General features: G+C 41.8%; 1 protein-coding gene across 1 annotated transcript in view; it reads left to right on the top strand.

Moving 5' to 3' along the window:
• ATXN10 (ataxin 10) overlaps positions 1-25,168 on the top strand; it is a 163,542-nt gene that overhangs the window by 119,783 nt on the left and 18,591 nt on the right. The window contains exon 10 of the mRNA XM_038550220.1: positions 16,313-16,376. Coding sequence (XP_038406148.1) covers positions 16,313-16,376 — 64 coding nt within the window. The remainder of the gene's footprint in view (positions 1-16,312; positions 16,377-25,168) is intronic.

Below are 25,168 nucleotides of genomic sequence, written 5' to 3'. Positions count from 1 at the left end.
GCTCCCTCCTACAGTTTGTATGGTGCAGTCAAATAAAAGCTTGAAGTTTTAGCAGAGCCGGGCTATGCCATTCACTCCACTCCATGACCGGGAACAAGTTGGTTACCCCTACAGATCTCATTTTCTTTATCTGTCAGAAAAGAACATGGATTCCTACCTTGCAGAGCTGTTAGGAGCACCAACTTTTTTCACATAGAAGATATCTGGTTCATCTTTCCTCCCTCTTTTCCATGTCCTGTTCTCTGGTGGGGGCTAACAGCCTGTCTCCCAAGGGATGTGCTTCTGAAATGTGTCATCTCTATTCAGACATATTCCCCTCATTGTCACCTGCAGGTGACCCAGCACCCTTCAGAGGCCACCACAGGCTGCCGGTGTGTCAGTCAGGATTTGTAGAAGGCCAGCAGGGGAGAGAAGGATAGTGTGTCGTTTTCCTCAGGCTCCCCTGCTGGCTTCATTCCTCCATGTGCCTGCAGGACATAGAGCTCACCATAGGGTCCAGATCGAGGAATTCCTCCCAAGGGCCAACCTGTGCCATGATTCCCGGTGCTGGCTAGGGACATGAGCTCCAAGCAGGTCCGTCTTTCTTAATTTATTTATTTTTTTAAACACCAAGAGCAAGTTGATAAATCGTTTCCAAGTCTGTATTTATTAGTGGCAAGGACCTCATCATATTACAGCGAGCAGTTGAGATTCTGTCCACGGGTTAAAAATTAAAGACTGAATGTGTTTGGGACAGATTTCTGTTTGTTCTGGCACTGAAGTGTGACACTGTCGATGATGTGGTCTGGGTGGGAATCACACCCCAAGAAGCAGAGGTGGAATGCATCTTTTTAAAAACTTGCTATATGGGTTATTTTTGTTCTAAACATAGCTGTGCGTGATAGCGCAGATGTGCCAGAGCAACTTTCCTGGGCTGCTTTGTTTTCTCTGCCACTGACACGGTTTACCGATCCCTTTCTGGTCTTGCTGCTTTCTCAAGTCATATCTTGTGGTACTTTAAGGAGGCTGCTCAGTGGAGTGGAGCTTTAAGTCCTGTGCACTCAAGTACATTAGAGATCAGTTCACGTCCTTTTTTTTTTTTTTAAAGATTTATTTATTTTTATTTATTTATGATAGACATAGAGAGAGAGAGAGAGAGAGAGGCAGAGACACAGGCAGAGGGAGAAGCAGGCTCCATGCTGGGAGCCCGACGTGGGATTCGATCCCGGGTCTCCAGGATCGCACCCTGGGCCAAAGGCAGGCGCCAAACCGCCGAGCCCCCCAGGGATCCCCTCAGTTCACGTCCTGATTCATACTTTCCCCTCTTCCTGCTTGAAAACAGAGGCCTTTCATCGGGCTCTCCAGATACTTCGCTGGTCAGCTTTTGACGTTTTGTTGATTAAACTGTCTTCAAGAAATGGCTATAGTGGCAAAGTAACCCTGTGCCTATACTTCTTTCCTTATACTTCTGCTAGTTTAAAGTTCTTTGCAAGGAATGCAACAAAAAAATGCCATAAGTAGAAGGACAAATAAAGAGGATTATATTACTATCGCCCATCTTAGGGAGCACTCTGGAAGCCAGGTTATTGCGCAAGACATTCCCTTCCCGCCCCCCTCCCCTCCAGGTAAGTGACACCCTCTGCTCTGCAGTATAGCTTTTGGCCTGGGTTTCAGATGAGACCAAGGTGACTCAGCTGAGTTCCTGCGGCTCACCCCTTGTTACGTAGAGGTCTGAAGAAGTAGAGGACCTGGCGTCAGTATCAGGGCTGTGGAAAGGGCCTGCACCCTCCTTTGAAGGGGTATGCTTGGCAGCCTCTGGACCCCGTTCTCCTGGACCAAACACTTGAAGATGTTTTGCATTCTAAAACAGTCAAAAACACCTTTCTGACATCGCGCCCTGAGGTTTCTGGTAGTTCTGTAATTGGCCAGCCCAGAAGCACATACATCTTGTGGCCACGCAGTTACTTCACCTTCATTACCAGATGCTCGTTGAGTTTCTACCATGTGTAATCTCGTTCCCTTCTCACTTAAAAACAACTACTATTTTTTCAGGCTTGTAAGCAGAATACAATAAGCTGTTTTAAAACCAGCTCATTTCACTCATCATTTATAAACAAAGATTTTGTCTGCTGGGTCAAGAATTCCTGAGAAAATCGCAATAAATTCAGATGCAGATGTTTGCTAAAGAAAAGTTAGTTGTTAATCTTCCTGGAATTTGGTGGTTGAACATAAAAAATATTTTTATTAATCACATTGTCCTTTGTACTTGGGAAAGAGTCTCAGTGTTGCTCTTCTAGAAACACTCCTTTGTTTCTCTGTGAGCTCTGTCAGAACCTTGCTGTGTCACCCTGTTGAGTTTTGCTGTGGAATTGGAGTACCCATCTTCTCTCTGGCTTCTTTTCTTTCTGAGTGGTCCTGGCCACATAGCCGGTCCCTGGCTTACTTTCCACATGTCCTTCTTTCCCATCGTACCCAGCCTTGCAGTATCTTGGCCAGGCTCACCTATGGGGTGTGGTCTCTGAATGAGTCTCTGTCACCTTGGCACCCCTGCCATGGCTCTGCGGTGGCCCAGTCCTCTGTGGGACGCTGGGCCAAGACTTGTCTCATGGTGACTGACCTTGCATGCATATGTGGTCACCCATTGCAAGACCTGGGGGATCTTCCCAACTCAGGTTGCAGAACCTACCCTGAGTGTAACTTTCTGGTGTCTTTTAGTTGGCCTGCAGAATTTTACTATTATAGGCCTTGGCCTCCTAAAACCTTCACTTTGCAAAACCTTCATAAAGCTTAGATGGAAAAATGCTCAGCCTTTCTAATCATCATAAGAGTGAAGGTAGAAAGTAAAATTTTTTGTCTATTTAAGAAAAGCAACTTTGGAAAAAATTGCCCACTGTCAGTAAGGATAAAGTGGACAGTTTAAAGGGTGATAAGAAGTAGGAAGACCCTTTGGGGCTCAGTTTGGCAACGTGTATCAAAGAGATTTAAAGGTGATTATATTTTTCATCCAGTAGTTTTTCCTTTGGGAATTTCTCCAAAGGCAATTTATCAGTGATGTAGTAAAAATACTGATATATGGATGTTCATTATGTTGTTGTAAAAACTTAGAAATTGTACAAGTGTCCTAGACAGGGGAAGTTAAATAAATTATGGTAGATTGTAGTAATGGAATATACACCATTTTAAAAATTACATTTTTAGAGGATTTTTATTATGTGGAAAGTATAGAATAGTGTGTATATAAAGATGGTCTTTGTTTTTGAACGTACATGTGTATAATATATGTAAGTTGAACAAATAAAACTGCTGATACATAAAACATGTTCATGGATGGGATCTGTCCCCACCTCAGAGCTGGGGCCTGACCCATAAGGGAAGGGATCAAATCCTCAAATGTCAACCTGGGTTGGGGTGAGATTTCGGGGTGGTGATTGCGAGCTGAAACTGACCTTTTTCCTTCTCCCCTCCTGCTTGAGACCTTTGTGCTCAAGCAGAGAGGGGCAGAGGGTCTCAGGAATGGGGAGCCCCCTGGTTCTTTCGTGCCCACCTTCCAGCCTCCACCTCCAAGAACTGGCCCGTCTATCTATCTATCTATCTATCTATCTATCTATCTATCTATCTATCTATCTATCATCTATCTATTTAAAAAAAAACCTTGGGCATGTGGTTGGCTTACTGAATGGGAATCAGCCATCTTAAAGTTGAATATCCTGTCAAGTTTGTTTCTGTTCTTCTTGAGGCCTGGGCTGAAACAGCATGAATTGGTTGAAATGAAAGTATTTTTTTATTCAATTTAGTGAGGTGTGTATGTGCATATGTGTTATTCCTATAATCCTAACAAGGGAAGAAATTGGCAGCTCCACATAATTTGGTTTAGAAATCAGCTTCTAAAAAGTCATCCTGAAAAATGATCATTGGACAAATAATCTCATGGTCACTGTGACTTTTAAAGAAAATCTTGTCACTGTCTATTTTCAGTTATTGATTCCTTCCAGAAAAAAAAAATCATATTTCTTACAAATTACTCCATGAGAAAGTGTTTACATTTGCCTATAGTATCTAGTGTTGGATTATTCAAATCCTCTGATGACGCAGAATTTGGTGATGATGCCAAGGCTATAGAAGAAGCACAAAGATTTCTCTTCCGAGACCCCTAACATGTTTGAATGCTTTAGGACTTGGTCCTGAGCCCTTCGCTGTCTGCAGCCATCTCCTCAGGGAGGGCACTAGTCCCAGGCTTTAAAGATCATCTATCTGTGTGTGATGACTGTGTGTACCTCTCAAACCCAGACCTGTCCCCCGGGCTCCACAATGAGATACATGGCAGCTCACACTCCCTATAAAGGAAATATAGAAGCTGTGATTGCTGGTGGTCACTTGGATGTCTCCAAGCTCAGTAAAGGATACCGGCTGACCAGGAACTTAGAATCTTTGAGTCCTTTCTCTTCTCTACCCACCACTCTAGAAAACAATGCCTGTCAGATCTCCCATCAGCTGCTGTTTTAATCTCTAGTGCACCACAGCAGCCCTGCCTCAGTCAATTTTCCACTCACCTGCTGCAGTGAGTACTTTCTGACAGGCTGTCCCAGAGTGCTCTTGCTCTTCCTTCCCCACATTGTTATATGGCAGCCAGGGGTCATCTTTTCAAAAATCTGCATCAGAGTATTTCATTCACCTATATAAAATCTTCAGTAGGTCCTTTTACACTGAGGAAAAAAAGATCTGAATTATTTTCCTAATCTTCAAGATTATATTCTAGGAAGCTGAATCATCTAGAGGGGTTTTTAAACACATATGTGCGTATATGTATATGTGCCTGGACCGTCACCCCCAAGATTCAGTTTAAGTTGATGTGTGGTAGGATCGAGGTGTCACTTTTAAAAGCTTCCCCACGTGATTCAGATTCACAAGAACGATTGAGAACCACTGCCCTGTACCAGTGATTTTTAAAATTCGGCATGCATCATAATTATCTGAAAGGTCTTTCAGCAGCTCTCTGCTGAACCCTAGAGTTTAAGATTCAATAGGTTTGGGGTTGGCTCGGGATTTGCATTTTTAAAGAACAAGTGATGCTTATGCTCCTGCTCTAGGGGCTCAGTTTTGAGAACCACTATTCAATAGGCTCTGGCTCTTTTCTTTACAGCCTCATCTCCTACCATTTTATCCATGCTCCCTGCAAAGAGCCACACAGATTTTCTTTGCATAATTCAGATATGTTCAGTTCTTTCCACCAGTAAGTCTGATTTGGGTTCCCTCTGGATCTTTGAGTGCTTGCCTCATTTTTATGACTCGGGTCTTAGTTCAAATGTCACCATTTTATAGGAAAGTATTACCTGGCTGCCCTGTCTAAAATAGAGCCTCCCCTGTCACTCTCTAGTTGATCATCCTATTTATTTCCTTTGTAGGAGTGATCCTCATCTGTAATGTTTTTATTTGTTTACTTATTTCTTGCTCATGCATCTCCTGTATGCGTCCTGCACTCCCCCTATGCTGTAAGTTTCACAAGTATCAGGACTTGTTTACCTGTATACTTGTGGGTGTATGCATGGGTCAGTCATTGGAGCTGTTTTACCTCCTTCACATACATGTATTTTTTCAACAACTAGTCCCTGGCATCTAACTTGAGGGCAAGGCACGGGTGTAAGGAGTGAATGTGTAGCTGGAAACCCCAGAGTCTAATGAAAGAGTCAAACAAATAAATATGTATACCATGGGCTTCATAGAACCAGACTCACTAGTCTGATCGTCACTGCCCTGGGAAGGAGCTAGTGAAGGACCCAGAGAGGCCATCAGATGTTAGATTAGTACAGCTCTCTCTATAGCATAAAGAGAGCAGATGTCTGCCTCTCCCAGGATTCTTTCTGGGTTTTGTTGTTCTGCTAATGTATTGGGCCAAGGATGTGTCCCTTCTTCGGAGAGAAGCTCACTTGTTAGGACCATTCTGCTCCCACCTTTATTATGAGGCCACTCTTGCTTATACCAACCATGTTCCTTTCTTTTTCCTGGTCCACTGGTGGAGAGTGGAGATTTTGCCCCCAGCAGACTCTTAAGTGGGTCATATCAATCCATGAGTTAAATTAACTCCAAAGTCACTTTGACCTCAAGGCAGAGAATTCATTGCATATTAAGAGACTAAATTCAATGGTAATAATAAAATGCCCACAAGAGATACTCTAAATTTGAATATTAATTCTATCTCATTATCAAATTCCCAGGGAGACATTCAAATCCAAAGATTACATTCCATTTTAAATTAAAGTCCGAGATATTAAAGTCAGATTCTCTGCCGTATGAGTTAAAATTCAAAGAGATTGAAGTTTAAAATGTATCCTCTCTGATTTCTTACTCTGTGTAGTCCCACCTGGAGGGGCTCCTTATGCCTGCCTGTGTTCAGGACTGCTTTACCTGCTGTAACCTGGGTTAGGGTCTCGCAGGTTCACAAACCCCAGTACTGAATCTCTGACATGCCTCACTTCTGAAATTTGAGAAGAGTTAACAGGGCACAGGCTTATCAGAGCACTGCCCCCACACACACCAAAGTTAGACAAGCCAGTTCTCAGTCTGCTAATGGTTCTCCCCAAGCAAAAGTGTGTCCGCAGTAACCAGCACTTAATAGTATTTGCTGTCAAACGGCAGAAAGTCTGTGTTGTCTGAGGGAGTTTGAGGGAGTGTGATGCAGAAAGGCTTCATTTCTGCTTCTCTAGGCCTTCATCTAGTCTGTGACAGTTGGTGGCCTGTGACATTCAGGGGTTCTCTCCTCACTCTTTTTTTGGATCCTGCTTCTTTGAGCAATTCCAGTGAGCCAAGCCCATGTTTCTTCCCATCCTAGGCTTTGTGGGGCCCAGTCACAGTTCCTGTTCCAGAAACAACTCAAACATCTACCCCATCTCTGAGAGCAGTTAGGACTGGGTGCATTTTCATTTCCCTTTAGATCTTCTTATCCTGACCTTCTAGATAATTATTTTCCATTTTATATCTGGGTAATCTATCCTCTAAGATTTCAGCTTCTACTCCTTAAAAAATAAATAAATAAATAAATAAATCACTCTTCCTTCACCTGAAGCAGCCTGATTGCTTTCTTCTGTTTTTGTTCTTCCACTGTTTCTGCTCTGACAGTGAGACTGTGCACTGTTCATGCCATTCTGGCTCCCTCTTTGATTTCCAGAGTCAGAATGCTCCAAAGACCTTTTGAAATCGCAGTATTTAGCGGAGTTTATTTCTTGTACATCAGAATAAGAAGACTGTCTCTTTGTGTTTTTTTCTGGTCTTGGGATCTACCTAAATATTCTCTTACCATGTATGACACTACAGTTTTCTGGCACCTAGCCTTTTCAAGTTAAAAAGGTTCTCCAGTTTTCTGAGAATTAAAATATAAATAGTTGCTAACCATTATCAGATGTTTTTTTCTGTAATATTGAGGTAATTCTTAGTACATTAATGAGGACGATTACACTGTAGATTTTCTAGTCGATGTTAGGATCGTGGTGCGTTTTTATAGCATGTTTAATTTGGTTCATCTAATACTATTGGTAGGATTTTTTTGTGAGGGTTGGGTGGAAGGGGGTATATATTCATAGTTAAATTGGCCCGTAATTTCCTATCGTGGTCTAGCTAATGCTGGTTTTGAACCAAGTCGGAGCAGACTTTTAAAATGAGTTGGGAAGCTTTCTCTCTTGTTCTGTTGTTTTGGAACAACTTACACACATAGTAGATTATGTGGTCCTGAAAAACTTTGTGGCACTCACTTGGAGAGCCTTTGGGTCTTTCTTTGTTTTTGTCACTGAGTCTTGGGTCATTTTCATATCTTTAAATAATTTAAGTATTTAAATTATTCTAGATTTTTATTTATTGTGTCAGCACTGGTGTTTTCCATTTTCCTCAGAGATAGCCATTACACCTAGATTTCTTGCTTTTTTTCATAAAATTCATAATATTTTATTCTATGTTTTCTGTAGCTGTTTATCTCTTTTCATTCTGTTTATTTAAATAGATGATTCTCTTTTCTTCCTTCATTAGCCTTCCTGGGATTTTTAGCATTTTATTAATGTTCGTGAAGAACCCCCTTTGGCTCTGGTTCACCTTTCTGCAATGCTGGAACTTTCTGCTGCGCTGACCCAAGACTTTATTTATTTATCCATGAGAGACACAGAGAGAGACAGGCAGAGGGGGAAGCAGGCTCCCTGCAGGGAGCCTGATGTGGGATTCGATCCCAGGACCCCAGGATCACTACCTGACCTAAAGGCAGATGCTCACCCACTGACCCACCCAGGTGCCCCTAGCAGGCTTCTCTTGCACAGTGATACACACATGAGTCCGTGGAGTAACATCTCTAAAATGCAAAAGTGCTCAGTCTGGAATTCCATATCCAGCTAACATATCCTTCACAAATGAAAGTAGAATAAAGACATTACCAGACAAATGAGAATTTGATGTTAACAGAGCTGCGCCCTGAAGGGTATTGAGGGAAGTTGTATCAAATGGAGGACAATGCTGCCAGATGGAGACTGACTGTACGAAGAAATGAAGGTACTGGAATATGGAATAGTTAAATACGTGACTAAAAACAAAATACCTTTATCCTCACTTTCAGATTTATTTAAAGGGCACCAGCCCTTGAATCAATCATAACAGCAGTGTATTTGGGGGTGTATAGCAGATGTAGAAGTAAATGTATGCAAGCAGTTGCCCCAGTGTCAAGTGGAGCATCCAGTTGTGAGACTCTTACACTGTATGGAAAACAGTGTAATATTGTTTGTTGATAGACCACAGCGAGTTAAAGATGCATCCTCTAAACCCTAGAGCAACTGATTTTAAAAAAGGAGAGACGGTTAGTAAGTGGCACAAGGAAGCTCCGGCTGACGGAGGCTGGGAGTGAGCAGCAAAGGTGGCAGACGTTCTGACCCTGGTTTGTCTGTGGTTGTGCAATGGCAGCTGCAGTCTGCTGCAGGTTAGTCATAGCTCCACAAAGTTTGCTTTAGTAATTGGAAAAAGAAAGTACCAGAGGGGTAAACGTGAAGGGCTGTGTGCTCCACTGTAGGGGCTCCTTTTAGGGTTTCCACTGGGTCCCAGGCGTTGGCTCACTGGGTGCTCTTGGACTCGGCACCGGTGAGAAATTCTCAGCTCAGATGCATGTTGGAATCGCTGGAGGACTTTGTCCAACTCTCCACGATTGGGACTTTCTTTGGGGCTGGGACCACAGGACTAGTACAGTGTGAAACCTCCCAAGTGATGCCAGTGTGGAGCCAAAGTTGTGAACCCCTGGCCTAGCCTTGGGCTTTGCATTCTAGATTAAAGATTGTCTGCAGAATGCAGAATTTATAAACATCCTGGAGCTTCCTGAGTAATAGCACCATTACTTTTTCCTCTGGTAGCAGCAGCAGCTTGGTCGTGAAGTGCCCAGTGTGAAGTTGCACAAAACACCATGGAAATGAGCACAACATGGAGATGAATGATACTGTGTGTTTGTGGGACTCAGCTCATGAGACAGCCAGGAAAAACATGGGCCTAACCTAGAGTCACCATATCTACAAATTTCCTGGTTTTAGAAATGTAAATCTTAAGGGCACCTGGGTGGTTCAGTTGGTGAAGCATCTGCCTTCAGCTCAGGTCATGATCCTAGGGTCCTGGGTCTGAGCCCCATGTTGGGGCTCCCTCCTCTGCCTCCCCCGCCCCCATTCATACTTTCTCTCAAATAAAAATCTTTATCAGTGTAAATCTTTATATATTGGAGCTTTGCCAAGGCACAGCTTGTGTTTGGTAAAGGAGTGCCATGTCCAGCCCTTTGCAAGTATGGTGGTGAAGGAAACCTTCAGAATCTCTGAACCAGGTGACAGCAATACTACAAATGCTGCTGATTACGATTATGTCCAGATTATGTATGGGGTGCTGTGCTGGATGCTTTCTCACGGATCTTCCCTGTAATCCTCTGAGGTGGGTGTGACCCCCTTGTCACATGAAGTCTAGACTTGAAGTTCAGAAACCTCTACAAGGTTCCATGGCTGAAAGGATGAGCTGGAATTCTCGGATAGGTCTGTGCATCCAAAGTATCCTCTGTCCCTCCAGGTGGTCGGGGTGATAATGGAGTCTTGAGCCATGGGCAGGTGCACCCACATCTCCGACTGGATGGATGGTCCTTTTCATCCAGCACCACCTTTGGGCTCCAGGCCCTGTGCATGGCTGTTAGCATGCCTGAGGACGGCTTCATCCCCACGGAGATCTTGTTGGAGCATTGTGGCACCCCTGCTGGTCATTGATCCACTTCTGAATGAGGATTCTAATCATCTTCCTACTTGTGTCTGTATCTGTTTTGAGGAGTTGTGTTGTGAACACAGTTTTGCCAAATGTCAGTTAAGCTCGATTCACTATATACTTAATGGAGATTATGTCCTTTGTTGGTATCGCGCTCTTGCCTTTCTTCGGGTTCTTGGATTTTTGCATTTGATGTGAGAGCAGCTAAAATAGTTGAGGCTCTGTTTTCTGTCCATATAATACATTTTCCCAGAGGAGCTGAGATAGTATAGGTGGGTCTACTTGGCAGAGTACATTCTCTGGGATGATTGGCCAAGGTGGGAGGGAAGAGTTAGCAAATCAGTTAGTTGTCCTTCTGTTTACTCTTTATTTCCAGGGGCTAAATGTTCGTTTATTTAAGCCAGATTTTCTGTCTTGTTGAGATGTGTTACCTTGTGAAAGCGTTGACTGAGCTTGGCTCCTTGATATGAACTACAGCTTGTGACTCATTTATTATAGGTCTAGAATCAGTTCCCAACATGTTAGGTAAGAAAACAAACAGCTTCCTTGTTTTATGAAGTGTGAACAGAAGAAAACTTGTTAACTTCCTAATTGTTCTCCCCTGCCCCAGACAGGAGCTCCATACGCGTAGCTGAAGCGGTAAACTTGAGCTTGGTCCTAACACAGTCGTATTATCAGCCACTCCTCCTGAAGGGCTGGCATCTGTGTGTTCTTATCCCAGGGACGTAACCTGAGTTCATTCCTAAATACGTAATTGTGTATTTGTCATAATGCCACTGTCATCCTTGTCTAGAGATCATTTATGTTAAAAATGTTTAATGAATCTCTGTAAAAATTTATCTTGTCTCATTTCATAATGGAGCAGCATGAACAAGAAATTCTTATCTGGGAAAGCATGCCCTCAGTTCAGCCACGACTCTAGTGTACCCATGATCTTCAAGAGCTCTTTAATTCACCTTTACTGCATGTCTGAATCTCAAACTTTTGCACGTTATTTCATTTCCTTCAAAGGAAATCTTAACATTTAGCATACCTGAGAATTCTACCATATCCCCCTCCCCAAGAAAATGAGATTTTTTTTTTTGCATCAAATAATGGATCCTGGATGGTTTTATTTCTCATACACAAAAAAGGTTTTTGAAATAAAATTACTGAAATAATTTGAAATAATAATTTGAATAATTTGAAATAAATTTACTGTTTTTCCTAATACAAAGTAGGATTGTGAACTCTCAGCTACATGTAAGTTCTCCTCCTGCTTACTCCTCCTTTCAAGAGCTCCACTCTTGCTCCAGCTCCTGAACCCCATGTTAAAGGTATCATGAGCTCCTGCCATCACGGAGCACCGGCCATGCGCTACTGTGTAGCAATCTATTTCCTTCTCACAACCACCCTTGGAAGTGAGCCCCATCCTCCCATTTTATGGGCAAGAAAACACAATCTCCAAGGTTAAATAACATAACCAAAGTCACGCAGCTCAGCAATGCTGCAGAACCAGGCTTTGACCCCAGCACACTGGCTCCACGGTCCTTGCTCTTCATCTCAGTGCTGTGCTGCCTGGCCAGTCCCTGGAATGTTCTATATTCCTTCTGAGCTCCCAGCTTTTGCACATGCTCTTCTCCCTGCAAAACATTCTCCACAGCCCCCTTGATTTGTCCATTTAGCCACTTTGAGCTAAATGTTACTTCTTCAGGGAGGCCTTCCCTGTGTCAGACACCAAGCTCTTCTTGGCACCTTCCAGAAGGATTTAGATCACAGATTTGCTAAGGCCTGGAGGGCCAGTTGGTATTCCTTCATCACTATGCCAGTGACCAGGCGGTTGCTCCTTTTCTGGATCCCTCCTCTTCACCCCAGGGCAGAGGCATTGGAGATGTCATTGTTAGCACCCCAGTCCTGCTAGTTGATGCGTGGCAGGTATTGGAGATGTGCGGTGTAAGAATTGCTTTGGGAAGCTTTGAATATAATCTCAGGTGGGGCCACTACCAGTTTGGCCATAAAATTTCCACGTGCCATTAAAGTTTCCCCACCAGTGCTCCCCAGATTGTCTGTGCTGAAGAACCACTCATCTTTTCCCCAAACCATCCTGGACCAATATGCTTATATAATACAAATTACAGAAAAATAAAAATCTTAAAAAAGACATGGAAGATTCAAACCTAAATGTTATTATAAGATTCAGGGGACATAGCATAATGCTATTAAATTTTTAGCATGGTTTCGGACCTTTTCCTCTCCTGGTCGTTTTCGCAGACTGCCGATGGTCTCCAGACCACTTTGAATAGCACCCATTAGTTAAGTGATCCTGGGGAGGGTACTTGACTCATGAGCCCCCCCTTTCCTTTCTCAGTAAAAATAGAGCCAGTGATGTTTACCTTGGCATCATCAGAATGAAAGGAAACGTGAAAGTGTTTGTTGTTGCCTTGTGTGCTAAACGCTTATTAAATTCATCTCTCACCCTATCTCTAGTGCCTAGAAAAAAGTATAGAAATTAGATGTATTGCCTCTCTACCTTTGTGAAACTGAGGACGGTCAGTGATCCTTTAGTGGGTGTGTGCATCGCATGTAGTTAGAGGTCTGCTTGCTGTCTTCCACCAGGACATGTATTTACAGACAGTCCCCAACTTATGATGGCTCAACTTAGGAATTTTTAACCTGACGATGGTGTAAAAGCAATAACTCATTCAATAGAAACTGCACTTAGAATTTTGAGTGTGGATCTTCTCTGGGGCTGGTGATAGGCTAATATGCTCTGCTCTTGTGACACAGGGCAGCGGCCACAGGTTCCGGTCAGCCACACAATCACAAGGGTCAACAGCAACTGATTCACCAACAGCCATGCTGTACTCTTCAGCCTTTCTGTCCCACTTTCTGTACAGCAAATTGCATGAGATATTTAACACTTTGTTATCACATAGGCTTTGTGGCAGATGATTTTGTTGTACTGTAGTTATTGTGAGCATTCTGAGCACGCTTAAGGTCAGCCAGGCTAAGCCGTGATGCTCAGTAGGTTGAGTTTAATAATGATGGGTTCATTGGGACATAATCCCATTTTAGGTTGAGAAAGATGTGTAGTTCATCTGATCCTGGTAATGCTCACTGCTACTTGCTGTTGCTTCTGGGCAGTTTGGAAATCAGTGTTTTTTAGAAATTGAAAAATACACCATGAAATCTTGGTAGTATTTCTAATTTATATGTGTAAAATTGTCATCTGGATTTGATACCTCTTTTTTATGCTGAAAATCTTAGTTCCTAGTAACATTAATTACCCCTTTGCTTTAAACTAAATATATAAATAACAGTTCAGAATAAATTAAGCTGAATGCTGTTTGAAGATTTCTGTGCAGTTCTCTGAACTTAGGATACATCTCACCAGGGATGTAAAGTCAAATACTCTTTTAGTTCTGTAAAATAGTGTTCTTTGTTTTACATGTCATCAGATTAATCTACTTCTCTTTTCTCTTTTTATAAGTTTGTGAGTTTAACTTTTTTATTGAGGCATCATCGACATATATTACGTTCAGGTATACAACATAATGACAATATTTGTATATATTGTGAAATAACACTGTAAGACTAGTTAACATCCATTTTAAATTTAATTGTCAGAAATTATATAAAATATATTCAGGATCCCAAAGTCAGAATTGTATAAGCAGGTACATTCACAGAAGCCTCGCCTCCATTTCTGTTTCTCATGCCTCATTCCCTCCTCATCCCTTGTGGATAATAACCATTATTAGCTTTTTATTTAACCCTTCATTGTGTCTTTTGGGAAATAAAAGAAAATTTGTGTATTTCTCCTCCTTTGTGACCTAAAATGTTCACATTTTGCACTTTGCTTTTTTTCACTTAATGCTAAATCTGGCAATCCCTCCATAGTGGTACACTGGGTCTTCCCCACTCACTTTCACAGTTGCATCTCCTGCATCGGGCCATAATTCATTTGGCCAGCCTGTGTGAGTGAACATTTGAGCTGGTTCCAGGATCTTTGTTGTTATACATTGTGCTGTACGCAACATCATTAGTTATCAGAGAAATACAGATCAAAACACCGATAACACAGCACTTCACACCCACCAGGATGGTTAAACAAGTGTCAAGAAGGATGTGGAGCAATTGGAATGCTTATGGGTTGCTGGTGAAATAGAAAATAGTATAGCACTTTGAAAAACACTCTGGCAGTTCCTCAAATTGTTAAGTGAAGAATTACCAAGACTAAGCAGTTTTCCCTCTAGGTATATAGCCGGGAGAATTGAATGTAAACATCGACTCAGAAACATGTACACAGATGATCCCAGCAGCGTTGTCATAATGGCCAGAATATTGAAACACCTCCATTGTCTCTCCGCAGATGCATGGATGAGTAAGATCTGTCCAAACACTGGAATATTATTTAGCCATAAAAAGGAATGAGGTGCCAATACATCCTTCAGCGTGGGTAGACCTGAAAGCATTGTGCTAGCTGAAAGAAGAGGCCACATGTCAAATGATCCCATCTATCCAAAACGTCCACAAGAGGCAAATCCATAGACAGAAAGATCAGTGGTTGCCAAAGGGTGGATGGAGGAAGAAATGAGGGGATTTCTGGAGATAATAAAAATGTTCTAAAATTAGGAAGCAGTGATGGTCGTACAACTATGTGAATAAACTAAAATCCCCTTTAATGTATACTTTTAAAAGGTTGAGTGTTATCATGTGTGAATTGAATCTCAGTAAAACATAAAAATATAAAGTGTGCTGCAGTAAATAACCTGTGAAGCATAACTTCGTATGACAATGCTGTTTGAGGTGATGTCCTAGGACTGGGACAACTGGGTCAGAGAGTGATAACATGTGCGCATCTGCTTCATTCACCATGTGTAGCCCCTCCGCGGGCGCTGTGCCACCCAACACACACTTCAGTGCGTGAGGATGCCTAGTTCCCCATCACCCACCACTTTGCCATCCCAGTGCATGAGAAGTGGTATCAGCGTGCTGACCGTTTGCAAGGTTGAACTATGCACTTAGTAATACTACTAAACTATAATAAACTCAAATCCATTTGGAGTTTATCTTGGTGGATGGTATTGGGAAGAGATCCACATTATCCTATTTTATATGACTTTCCAGTTGCCCCAACATTTTTGAGGAAGAATGGGGAAAAAAAATAAAATATCTGCTTTGTTTATATGTCTATTTTAAAATATTTCTGGGGCAACCTGGGTGGCTCAGTGGTTTAGCACCTGCCTTCAGCCCAGGGTGTGATCCTAGAGACCCGGGATCTAGTCCCACATCGGGCTCCCTGCATGGAGCCTGCTCCTCCCTCTACCTGTGTCTCTGCTTCTTTCTCTCTGTGTCTCTCAAGAATAAATAAATAAAATCTTTAAAAAAAAAAAAAAAAAAAACTGTAACATTCTTTAAAAAAATAAAATAAAATATTTCTGGGTTGGTGTAGGCATTTCAGAAAGAAGTTTCGCCTGATATCCAAAAGTAGAGCGTCCCTCTGAAGACTCATAAGCCAAAAGGGCAGGAAGGAAAAAAAAATTACCCTTAATTAACATGGAGAAATGTTTTGAATGTTTTCATTCCCAAAAAATAACCTACCAAATCACAGGTAAAACCAATATAACACTGACAGATCATAAAAGCAGGAATGATACGATAAACACACGCAGCCTGTGTAAAGTAGAAGTAACGTATGTACGTAGTGTAACTTAGCAGAATCAGGAAGACTGAGCACACTGGAAGGCTGAGAAATGGTGAACACGGGTATCAGGCTGAGTTGTCGGGGGTTGAGGGGGTGAGAGGTGCAGGAGATTGGACTGGAGCAGGGGGAGGAGAGAGGTCATCCGTTAATTGACCTCTTATCATCTGACTCCATTAGGGCAGGTCAGTCACTGATGCCTACGCTCTGTGTCTGCCTGCCTCAAGGTTGAAGGTCACGTTTGGAACTCTGCTGCAGCTGATGGGGTGGCTTGAAATACAACAGTGTGCTGCTGTATCATAGTGATGATACGGAATAAAAAAGAAAAACAAATCCTCTATAATCTCTGACTATGATCCAAGCTTTTTTTTCAGTGTATAAATTTGCCTTTTCCTTTCTCTGCAGGTAAACGAGCTGGATGGCATTCCCTTGATCCTAGACAGCTGCAGCATCGATGACAGCAATCCCTGTATCCTTCGGGAGTTTTGACCATCCATTCACAGTCAGGGGGCTCGCTGGGGCTCATGGAGGATACGGCCAGCTGGCTTTCTTGTGTGCTTGTCCCTCAGAACTAAGCCACTCTCTCAAAGTTAGGGTGCTCTTGTGGTCTTCAGTATAGTGAGCTAGAGTGTTCACAACGAGTGGGACATTCTAAAATAACCTTCTCCTCAAAAGTGCCTTTAAACTCTGGGGATAGAGCACCCATCCATGGTTCCAGTGTGTGCGGCTGGGCGCCAACGTCGCCTTAGCAAACTGTGTGTGTCCCTTGGAGGAAATGTGAAGAATTTCAGGGTTTGTTTTGTTTTTTGTTTTGCTCTAGAGAGTCTTTTAAGTATCCAGTCCTTTGGGAAAAACCATTTTAGCAATGTTTTAGTGACAAGAGAAGCATGAGCGACACTGAGTCCCCAGGGATGGGGAGAAACATTTCCATGGCACCAAGTACCCATATTGGACGGATTCTGTCCTCTGACCCTCCGTTACTGAAGCTGGGGGCTCCGGTTCTTGCCCTTGCCTGGGTGACCACCCTTGCTGGAAGGTGTACAGGGAACCTGCTTTTTCTCTGCCACTGACCTCAGTGGCACTGTAGGAGACTTATCGAGAACAATGATGAATCAGAAACCAGGGTCAGCCTGTTTTGGTTTGAGAGATATTCTGTATATGTTTAAGACTTCCCCAGAGAGAGTCAGACTCAGCCCCCTCCCTCACTGTGGCCACCATATGCCTTGGGCCACTTGTCCATATTTGGGGTGGGGGAGGTGAATAAGAACCCCTTGAGGGACAGAGAATATAACCCCCTGCAAGACAGTTGAGCAGCCCAGCTTAGCACTGAGAAGACGGGAGGTAGGGGGGCATTTACAGAACACCCCCACTATGGCTTCTGTCGAGAAGAGAAAAGAGGCTGATGAAAATCATGTATTTAAAGTACGTAGATGGAGACGTGCTCATTATTCTGCTAAAGATACTGTCATTTGTCTGATTAGCAATAGAAGAAAATCTCTGATTTTAAAGAGCAAACCGTTTATAAGCTCAGTCAGGAAAAGACAGCCTCAGAAGACTCGTCTTTGAGGAAAAACGGAGTTGGTTCACTGCACTGCATTATAATCAGGCACCACAGGCTCTGTTCCTTACAGAGTTCTGAAATTTGTTTTAGCCCCCCCAAAAAGAAAGCAGTACAAGAATGCTCAAGTGCAGTTGCAGTTGGTGTGCTTCCTGAAGAAAAAGATGATTTATTATGAAAAAAAGAAATTCACACACAGTTTCATGTTCCCTGAATCGACCTCCTAGTGAACAAAGGTTTTTATCACTAGTCTGAATGATCAGAAGTGAAGAAGCACTAGAGCCCAGGCAGTCTTTAGATGTGAGCCATAAGTTAGAACCCAGCCTTGCTAGTAGCCAGAGCGAAAAGGACAAAATAAAACTGCACCAGGGTGCCTTCCATGGCGTTCCTCTGTTCTTGCTCACAGGCAAGTTTGCCATAGAATTCTCTCATTACCCTGACTTTGCCTCCTCACCTCCCATTCACTCTCCCCCACCCATTCTTAAGTTTTTTTTTCCTTTCTTATATTTTCTGTTAAGCAAAATAATACTTTTTTTTTTTAATGCCAAGAGGTATTGAATGAGAGAATAATAAGGTCTCTGGCTCCCCTCTCCACCCTTTCAGTTCACTCCTAGTTCGTTCTTCTAGCAGTTGCTTTTGTACATCTCAAGAATGTGCTTTGCTGCTTTGCTGTTTCTTGATATGTATATCAGATTCTGATAAATCTATTATGACATGAGGATTTACTCTTGTATACCACCTGCATTATCCCCTCATGCCACTATAGATAAGACTATAGATCATGTTTATTGTTGCCTTCATGACTAAAAAGGCTGGGCATCTTCTAACATGTTTCTTTGCTATTTGGATTGTGTGTGTGTGTGTGTGTGTGTGTATACATAAAATGTGCTTGATCAAACCTTTTGCCCACTTTTTCATTGTTTTTTTTCTCCATAATTTATTTGTAATAGATCTTTGTATATTCTAAGTAGAAGTTCTTAATTCAACTACATGTTTGCTAATGTTTTCTTTCTCCTGTGGCTTATCTTGTCATTCTCTTTATAGTGTATTTTATTTTATTCCACCCCCCCCCCCCAGTGTATTTTAAATAACAGAAGTTCTTAACTTTTAGTGAAATTTATCACTCTTCCTTTATGGTTAGTTCTTTGGGTGTGTATCTTGTTAAAGAAGTATTTTCCAACCATGAGATCATGATGATAATCTATATTATATTCTGAACACTTGATAGTTTTACCTTCTGTATTGAGGTCTGTAATTCACTTAGAGTTGGTTTTTGTGTATGATGTGAATTAGGGGTCTATTTTAGTATTTTTCTATATGGACATACAATTGTCCCAGCCTAGTTATTGAAAAGAACATGCATTGTTAGCTGTAGTGTGCTGTCTTTATCATAAATATCCAAATATATGTGGGTCTGTATTTGGACTCTGTTTTCTTTTCCATTGACCTCTTTGTCTATCCTTACACCAATATCATATTCTTTAAGTACTGCCTCTTTCTGACATGCCTTGATATTAGTTGAGTCAATCCTTCCAACTTGTCTCTTCTTTCTTAAAGAGCATTATAGCTATTTTTGGTCATTTGTATTTTCACATAAAAGTTTTAGAATCAGCTTGTCAAATTCTACACATTCATGCTTATGTATTTATGGGCACATCCATGTATATACACACATGAAATCAACAAAAACCAATTTGACCAATAAAAACGATTTAAATCCACACATATTAAGTTATTCACTGAAACTGCATTGACTGAAATCAATTTGGTGAGAATTGACATCTAAACAGTACTGTCTTCCAAACCATGAATGTGGTATATCTGTTCATTTATTTAAGGCACTTAATTTTAAACTTTTATCCTTTTCTATGTATTTTTATAGCTCCATTGCATAGATTTGGGTATGTGTTACTTTTGTTACCATACGTTTAAAGCGTTTTCTAATTTCTGTTACAGTTTTCTAATTTCTGTTACAGTTTCTTTTTAGACCCCTGGATTATGTAGAAATGCATTTCTTAATTTCTAAACAAATAGAAATTTTTTAGTTCTCTTTTGGAGATTGATTCCTAGCATAAATGTTAGTTATGATCAAAGAGTGCATACTTTTTTGTCCCATGAAATTTATTGAGACTTGCTTTATGACCCAGTGTATGGTCCTTTTTTGCAACTATTCTATGTTGCAAAAGTAGTGCAATGTTCCCCAGTAGTGGGGAGCAGCATTTTATCCACATACGTCAAATTAGTGAAATTTTTGTATTGTTACTGATTTTTTTTCTACTTTGGTTTATCAGTTACAGAGAGTTTTAAAATATCAGTCTGTGATTATAGATTTGTCATGTCCCTATTAGTTACATACATTTTTCCTTTGTATCTTTTGAGGCAATCTTGTTAGGCAAAAGTGTATCTTTATAGGTTGTTGTTTTTTTTTTTTTTTTTAACATAATTGCTTCTTTCTTGGCTGTCAGGCCCTGAGAAATGTTCCTGTTGTTATAAATTGAATCTCATTATCTCTAAAAATACTTGTTACCTGATAGTAATATAGCTCCTCTAACTTGCTTTTGATTGATATATACCAAATGGTATAACATTTTCAACCCTTTTGTTTTCAGATTCTCTGTATCAGAGTTGTTTCCTGTAAACAGCATGTACTTGGGTTTTTTCTTTAATCTGGTTTGACAATCTCTGCCTTTTAGCTGTTGTATTTAGCCCATTTATATTTAATATAATTGTTGATATATTTATATTGAAGCCTCTCCTTATTTTTTTTCTTGCTTTCTTTTAGATTATTTTGCGTAATTCAATTTTTATTTTTTTTCTAGTTCAAATGTTTTTATTCTTTTTTCTATTCTGTTAATAGTTACCTGGGAAAATTACAACATGCATCATTAACTAAGGAAAGTCTGATATTTCTCAAACCTTTACCACCGCCCCAGGACTATTTAGTGGCCCACAACTTACATGCTGTTGTTGTTACCCACTTTAATTCTATTTTCAAACCCGATAATGTCAGTGTTCATTTAAATCTGCTTTCCCTGCCCTTTACTTCTTATATCTCTGTCTTAGTTTATCCAGCTGGGATCATCTGCCTTCTGCCTTAAGTCTTTTCAGAATGTCCTTTAACGTGGGGCGATTGGTAAGGAGCTGGTTGAGTTTGAAAATATATGCCTGATTCCACCCTTTTATTGGAAAGCTTCAGGATCTCTACATTTTAATGTGTATACTTTCACTTCACTTCATTCCACTGTTTCTAGCATGGTATCTGGTATCCTCCATGCAAGAGTATCTCTGTTTTATCCTTATCATTGAATTAATCTTCCAATCTTCTCTTGAGGTAGAGAAAGGGGATCCATGGGTACACCTACGTTTTAAACTTGCAATCAGGCCTTCTGTTTTCATTTTCACTTTTACTTTCCATTAAAGAGGTACTTGTGGGCATCAACATCTGAGCTTTGGGAGATTATGCAGGGCAGATTGTTGGTTTCTGTCATTGTCAGCTTAGGGTCAACTTTCTTGGGTTTGCTGCTAGACCACCTTACACAACCACAAGCCATGGCCCTGTCTGTTACCTCTTTTCTGCTTGCCTTTTAGCGTCTGAAACTTTTTTTGTGCTTGAGGGTTTATGTCTGTTTTAAAAACCCAGTGGATCCTCGAAAAGGCATGTAGATAAGTGAATGGGCTCATAAGCTTCATTTGCGCACTATCACCAGTCATCACCATGTTGCCAGAGTCAGTGTACTTTGTTCTCATCGTGTTGAAACTCCGTTCAAAAGAATTAATCACTTCCTCCTTAAAATACTGCTGTTTTCTTGACTTTCATGATAGTACCTTCTGTAGGTTTTCTTCATGTCTCTCTAGATCCTTCTTAGATTCCTTTGTTGCTTCCTGTCCTACATTCCTGTCCTACACAGCGTTTAAATGTTGGAGCACTTATGGACATTGGCAGACAGAGCTCAGGAGTGCTCATCTCACTCTGCATCTTGTCCTAAGGAATCCCACCCATGGGAGTCCTAAAGGGGGCAATTGAAATCATACAGGCCAGATATGGCAGTAGCTTAGGCCAGTCTGGTTACTGTGGTTGGTGACATGGAGTTGTATTCTGGGTATTGGCATGGCTTTAAAGACTTCTTCACCTGTGTCGCCCCAAACTCAGTCTCTAAACAAAGCTGTTTGCTGAGTCTCAGACATATTTCTAATACCCTGCATAACATTTGCTTGTATGTTTACCGATATTCCAAACCTAGCATGTCCAAAGCTGAACTGTTAATGTCCCCATAAAACCATCCCCTCTCTTTTTCAGTGATTGGGGAATATCTCCATCCATCCAGTTTCTCAGGTCAGAAATCTGGAAGCCACTTGTGATGCTCTTTCTTTTTATTCTCCTGCCTTGAAAGTTAGTCACCGTCTTACTGATTCTCTCTCTGGACCACCTCCCAGGTCCATCCACTTCCCTCCATCTCCTTCCCACCACTCCAAGCACGGTCTAGTCACCCTGGCCTGGGCCAGTGGAAAGTGGCTTCCCAACTCCATTTCCCTCCTTTTCATGGGGTGTTCGGGAGAAAAGGATTTCCCCATCCATTCAGTCCATTCAGTGCGATTTCTTTTTTCCTTTTTTTTTAAAGATGTATTCATTCATTCATTCATTCATTTATGATAGAGAGAGAGAGGCAGAGACACAGGAGGAGGGAGAAGCAGGCTCCATGCCAGGAGCCCGACGTGGGACTCCATCCCGGGACTCCAGGATCGCTCCCTGGGCCAAAGGCAGGTGCCAAACCACTGAGCAACCCAGGGATCCCCCATTCAGTGCGATTTCTTAAAACCAAAACAGGACCCTTCCTCTCTGCCTCTTGACTCTCCCTGACCCCACATCATTTCTCACAAACGTGCCCCATTTACAGAACCTCCAGGACTGCACATTGTGCTTCAAGTAACCCAGACTCTCCAGCACATCCTGAAGGGCCCTGTATGATCCTGCCTCTGCCTGCCTCTCATTTTTATCCAGAGCTGTTCTTCCCTTCTGTAGCATCCCCTAGACACGCTTTCCTTTTTTGCTTTTCAGATGTACCTAATTGTCACTTTAGGTAGTCACCTGCACTGACCTCTCACCTGACCTGCCCTCCCCTCATCAGTCCTCCTCGTGCCACGTGCCCAGCTCCCTTTGTGCCTTCTTCAGCCAAGAGTTCTGGGTCCCAGCGTGGTCAGGGCACCCCTCCTAGAATCTTCTCTGTCAGCTTATCACAGTCTGTCATTACATATTTGTCCATTTACTTCTCAGTTACCCTCTGGGCCAAGTTCTATGAAGTCAGGGACCATTTTTTTTCTGTTTTTCACCTCAGTATAATATGCCACTGTCTGGCTCATAGTGAACGTCCAGTAAATACTCCTTGGATGGGTAGATGAATGAGTAAAACAGTGAACAGATAGCAGCATGGTTTATTGATGAGAATAGGGATAGTTTGAAGCACAAGAGAAATACTAGAATTCTTTTGTGAATTAAGTAAGCTGGATTCAGCAGTGGTATCATTTCAGACTTGTTTGATTTCACCCCTTCTTCTAATTAACACCAGCCAAGTTTTTATTGAACTTTGATTTCAGTATTTTATATCAAAAAGTACTACATCTTTTGGGTGTGCTTAGACAAGGAATCAACGCTGATGTGAACTGAAATATCAGTTAATAAAAATCCTTCCGTGCTCTGATCAGTCTGGGTCAGCTGGTCATGCCCACGTACTTAACCACCCTCCATGGGATGTGGATGAGGGCGTGGTGACACCCATGGGACACAGGCCTCATTCCCCATGGGAGATCCGTGCTTAGGACCTGTGAGAGAGACTTCCACTTTCTTGGCCACCTTGCAGATTAGGAACTTCAAGCTGGCTGTCCTCCTATCAGAGCAAACTAGGGGTAAACCCCACTCTGCAGGCTGGGTACCTAGGAATAAGGCTCCAGTTCTTGGAGATAGATTCTGGAGGCCAGGGGGGATATCCAGGTTCAGGGAAAAGATATGTCAAAGGGGTGCTTAACCAGGAAGGACTGCCCTCCGCTCACCGCTGCTGCTCCTGGGGCACAAGTCCAGCCAGGGCCCAGCTGTTCACTCACTTGTGGGTCACCCACAGTAATGACACGGTAGCAGATGCCGTCGGAAAATCCCAGTTCTGCTGCCACAGAGTCAATATCTTATTTGTCAGTTCATTGCGGCAAGTGGGATTTTGTGGTGTTGTTTCCAAATAGAAACCGCTGAGCTTTATTTGAAATGTTTTCCTTTCTTTTTTGATCTGTATTTTCATCAGTTGTTCTTGATGTGGGTTTTTGTTTTGTTTTGTTTTGTTTTGTTTTGTTTTTATTGGAGGGGGAGGGGACAAGCACAGAATGAGAGTCCAAACAGGATTTTTTTTTCTGATCTTTTATTTCACTTTCTTCCCCTCCTTTCTCACTTTTCCTTTTTTTAATTTTTTTTTTATTTTTTAGCATTGAAACACCTCAATTCTAAGTTTTATTTGTGTACAGAAATGTAGCAGTTTACAGGAATAATAAGCAGACAGTGTTTTCCCCATTGACCCGTGTTAAAGAAGTGTGGCATGGTGGCAGGAGCAGCTGCCCTGGGGCTGGACACAGGTTCTTCTTCTTGTTCCCTTGTAAGCACTTCATTTACCCTGTGCAGGTTTTAGCTTCTTTACTTATAAAATGGGCCCCACCCTCACAGGGTCGTGATGTTCATAAAGTGCCCAGCATCTAGTTTTTCAACAAATAAATGTTCTCGTACAAATGCCCTATTCTAGCTGTTAATTCCTCTGAGAGATGTGAATTTTCATCCATGATTGCAATGTGAATCAGTGGTTGGACTTAAATAATTGTGATAATAAAAAAACATATCACAGAATAGAGTAGGGAATCCAAAAACTGATTCCCACCTGCAGCTCATCAAGAACAGGATGGTCTTTTCCATAAACAGAACTAGACTGATTCAGTATCCGTGATAGGGAAAAAGTAACCAACTATTCACTTTACGCTGTTCACAAACATTAACTCAAGATGAATCACAGACCTCAGTGTGAAAGGTAAAACAGGAGTTCCAGAGGGCAGAAGGCATTGTAGGTGAGTGTGGTTATTAGATTGAGGTAGGCAAAGATTTCTTAAACAAGACATAACAGGGACGCCTGGGTGGCTCAGTCAGTTAAGCATCTGCCTTCAGCTAGATCATGAACCCAGGCTCTTAGGAACGTCAAGCCCCACATTTCTTGCTCAGCGGGGAGCCTGCTTCTCCATCTGCCCCTGCTGACACTCATGCTCTCTCTTGTGCACTCTCAAGTAAACAAAAAAATTTTAGAAAGGTATCTGTGCATTTCCACACTGAAGAAGTGCTTATGCTATAGTCACAGGATGATGCTTTTCTGCTGTAATACTTCACGCTGCCCACCCTAATGTCCAAAGCAGTGAACTGCTAGGGAATCTTATCCTCCCTCTGGAGGCTATGTTCTATTTATTTCTGAGTCCCCAGTATTAAATAACTGATAAACATTCAGTGATTATTTGTTCAGTTGTTGAACTAACAAACACTAGAAAAACTCTTAATGCTGCTTTAGTGTAAAAAGGTAAACTTTTGGTTTCACTTCCTAGTGATTTAATTTTATTTTTTAAAGCCTCCCATTGATTCTCTTACCCTTCACATAATGCATTTGAAGATGTGCAAACCAAATATTTCTCCC

This window comes from Canis lupus, chromosome 10 (assembly GCF_011100685.1).
Source record: "Canis lupus familiaris isolate Mischka breed German Shepherd chromosome 10, alternate assembly UU_Cfam_GSD_1.0, whole genome shotgun sequence".
In the NCBI taxonomy this organism is placed as follows: domain Eukaryota; kingdom Metazoa; phylum Chordata; class Mammalia; order Carnivora; family Canidae; genus Canis; species Canis lupus.
Note: the sequence above shows the minus strand (reverse complement) of the source record. Positions and strands in the feature narration are given on the sequence as shown.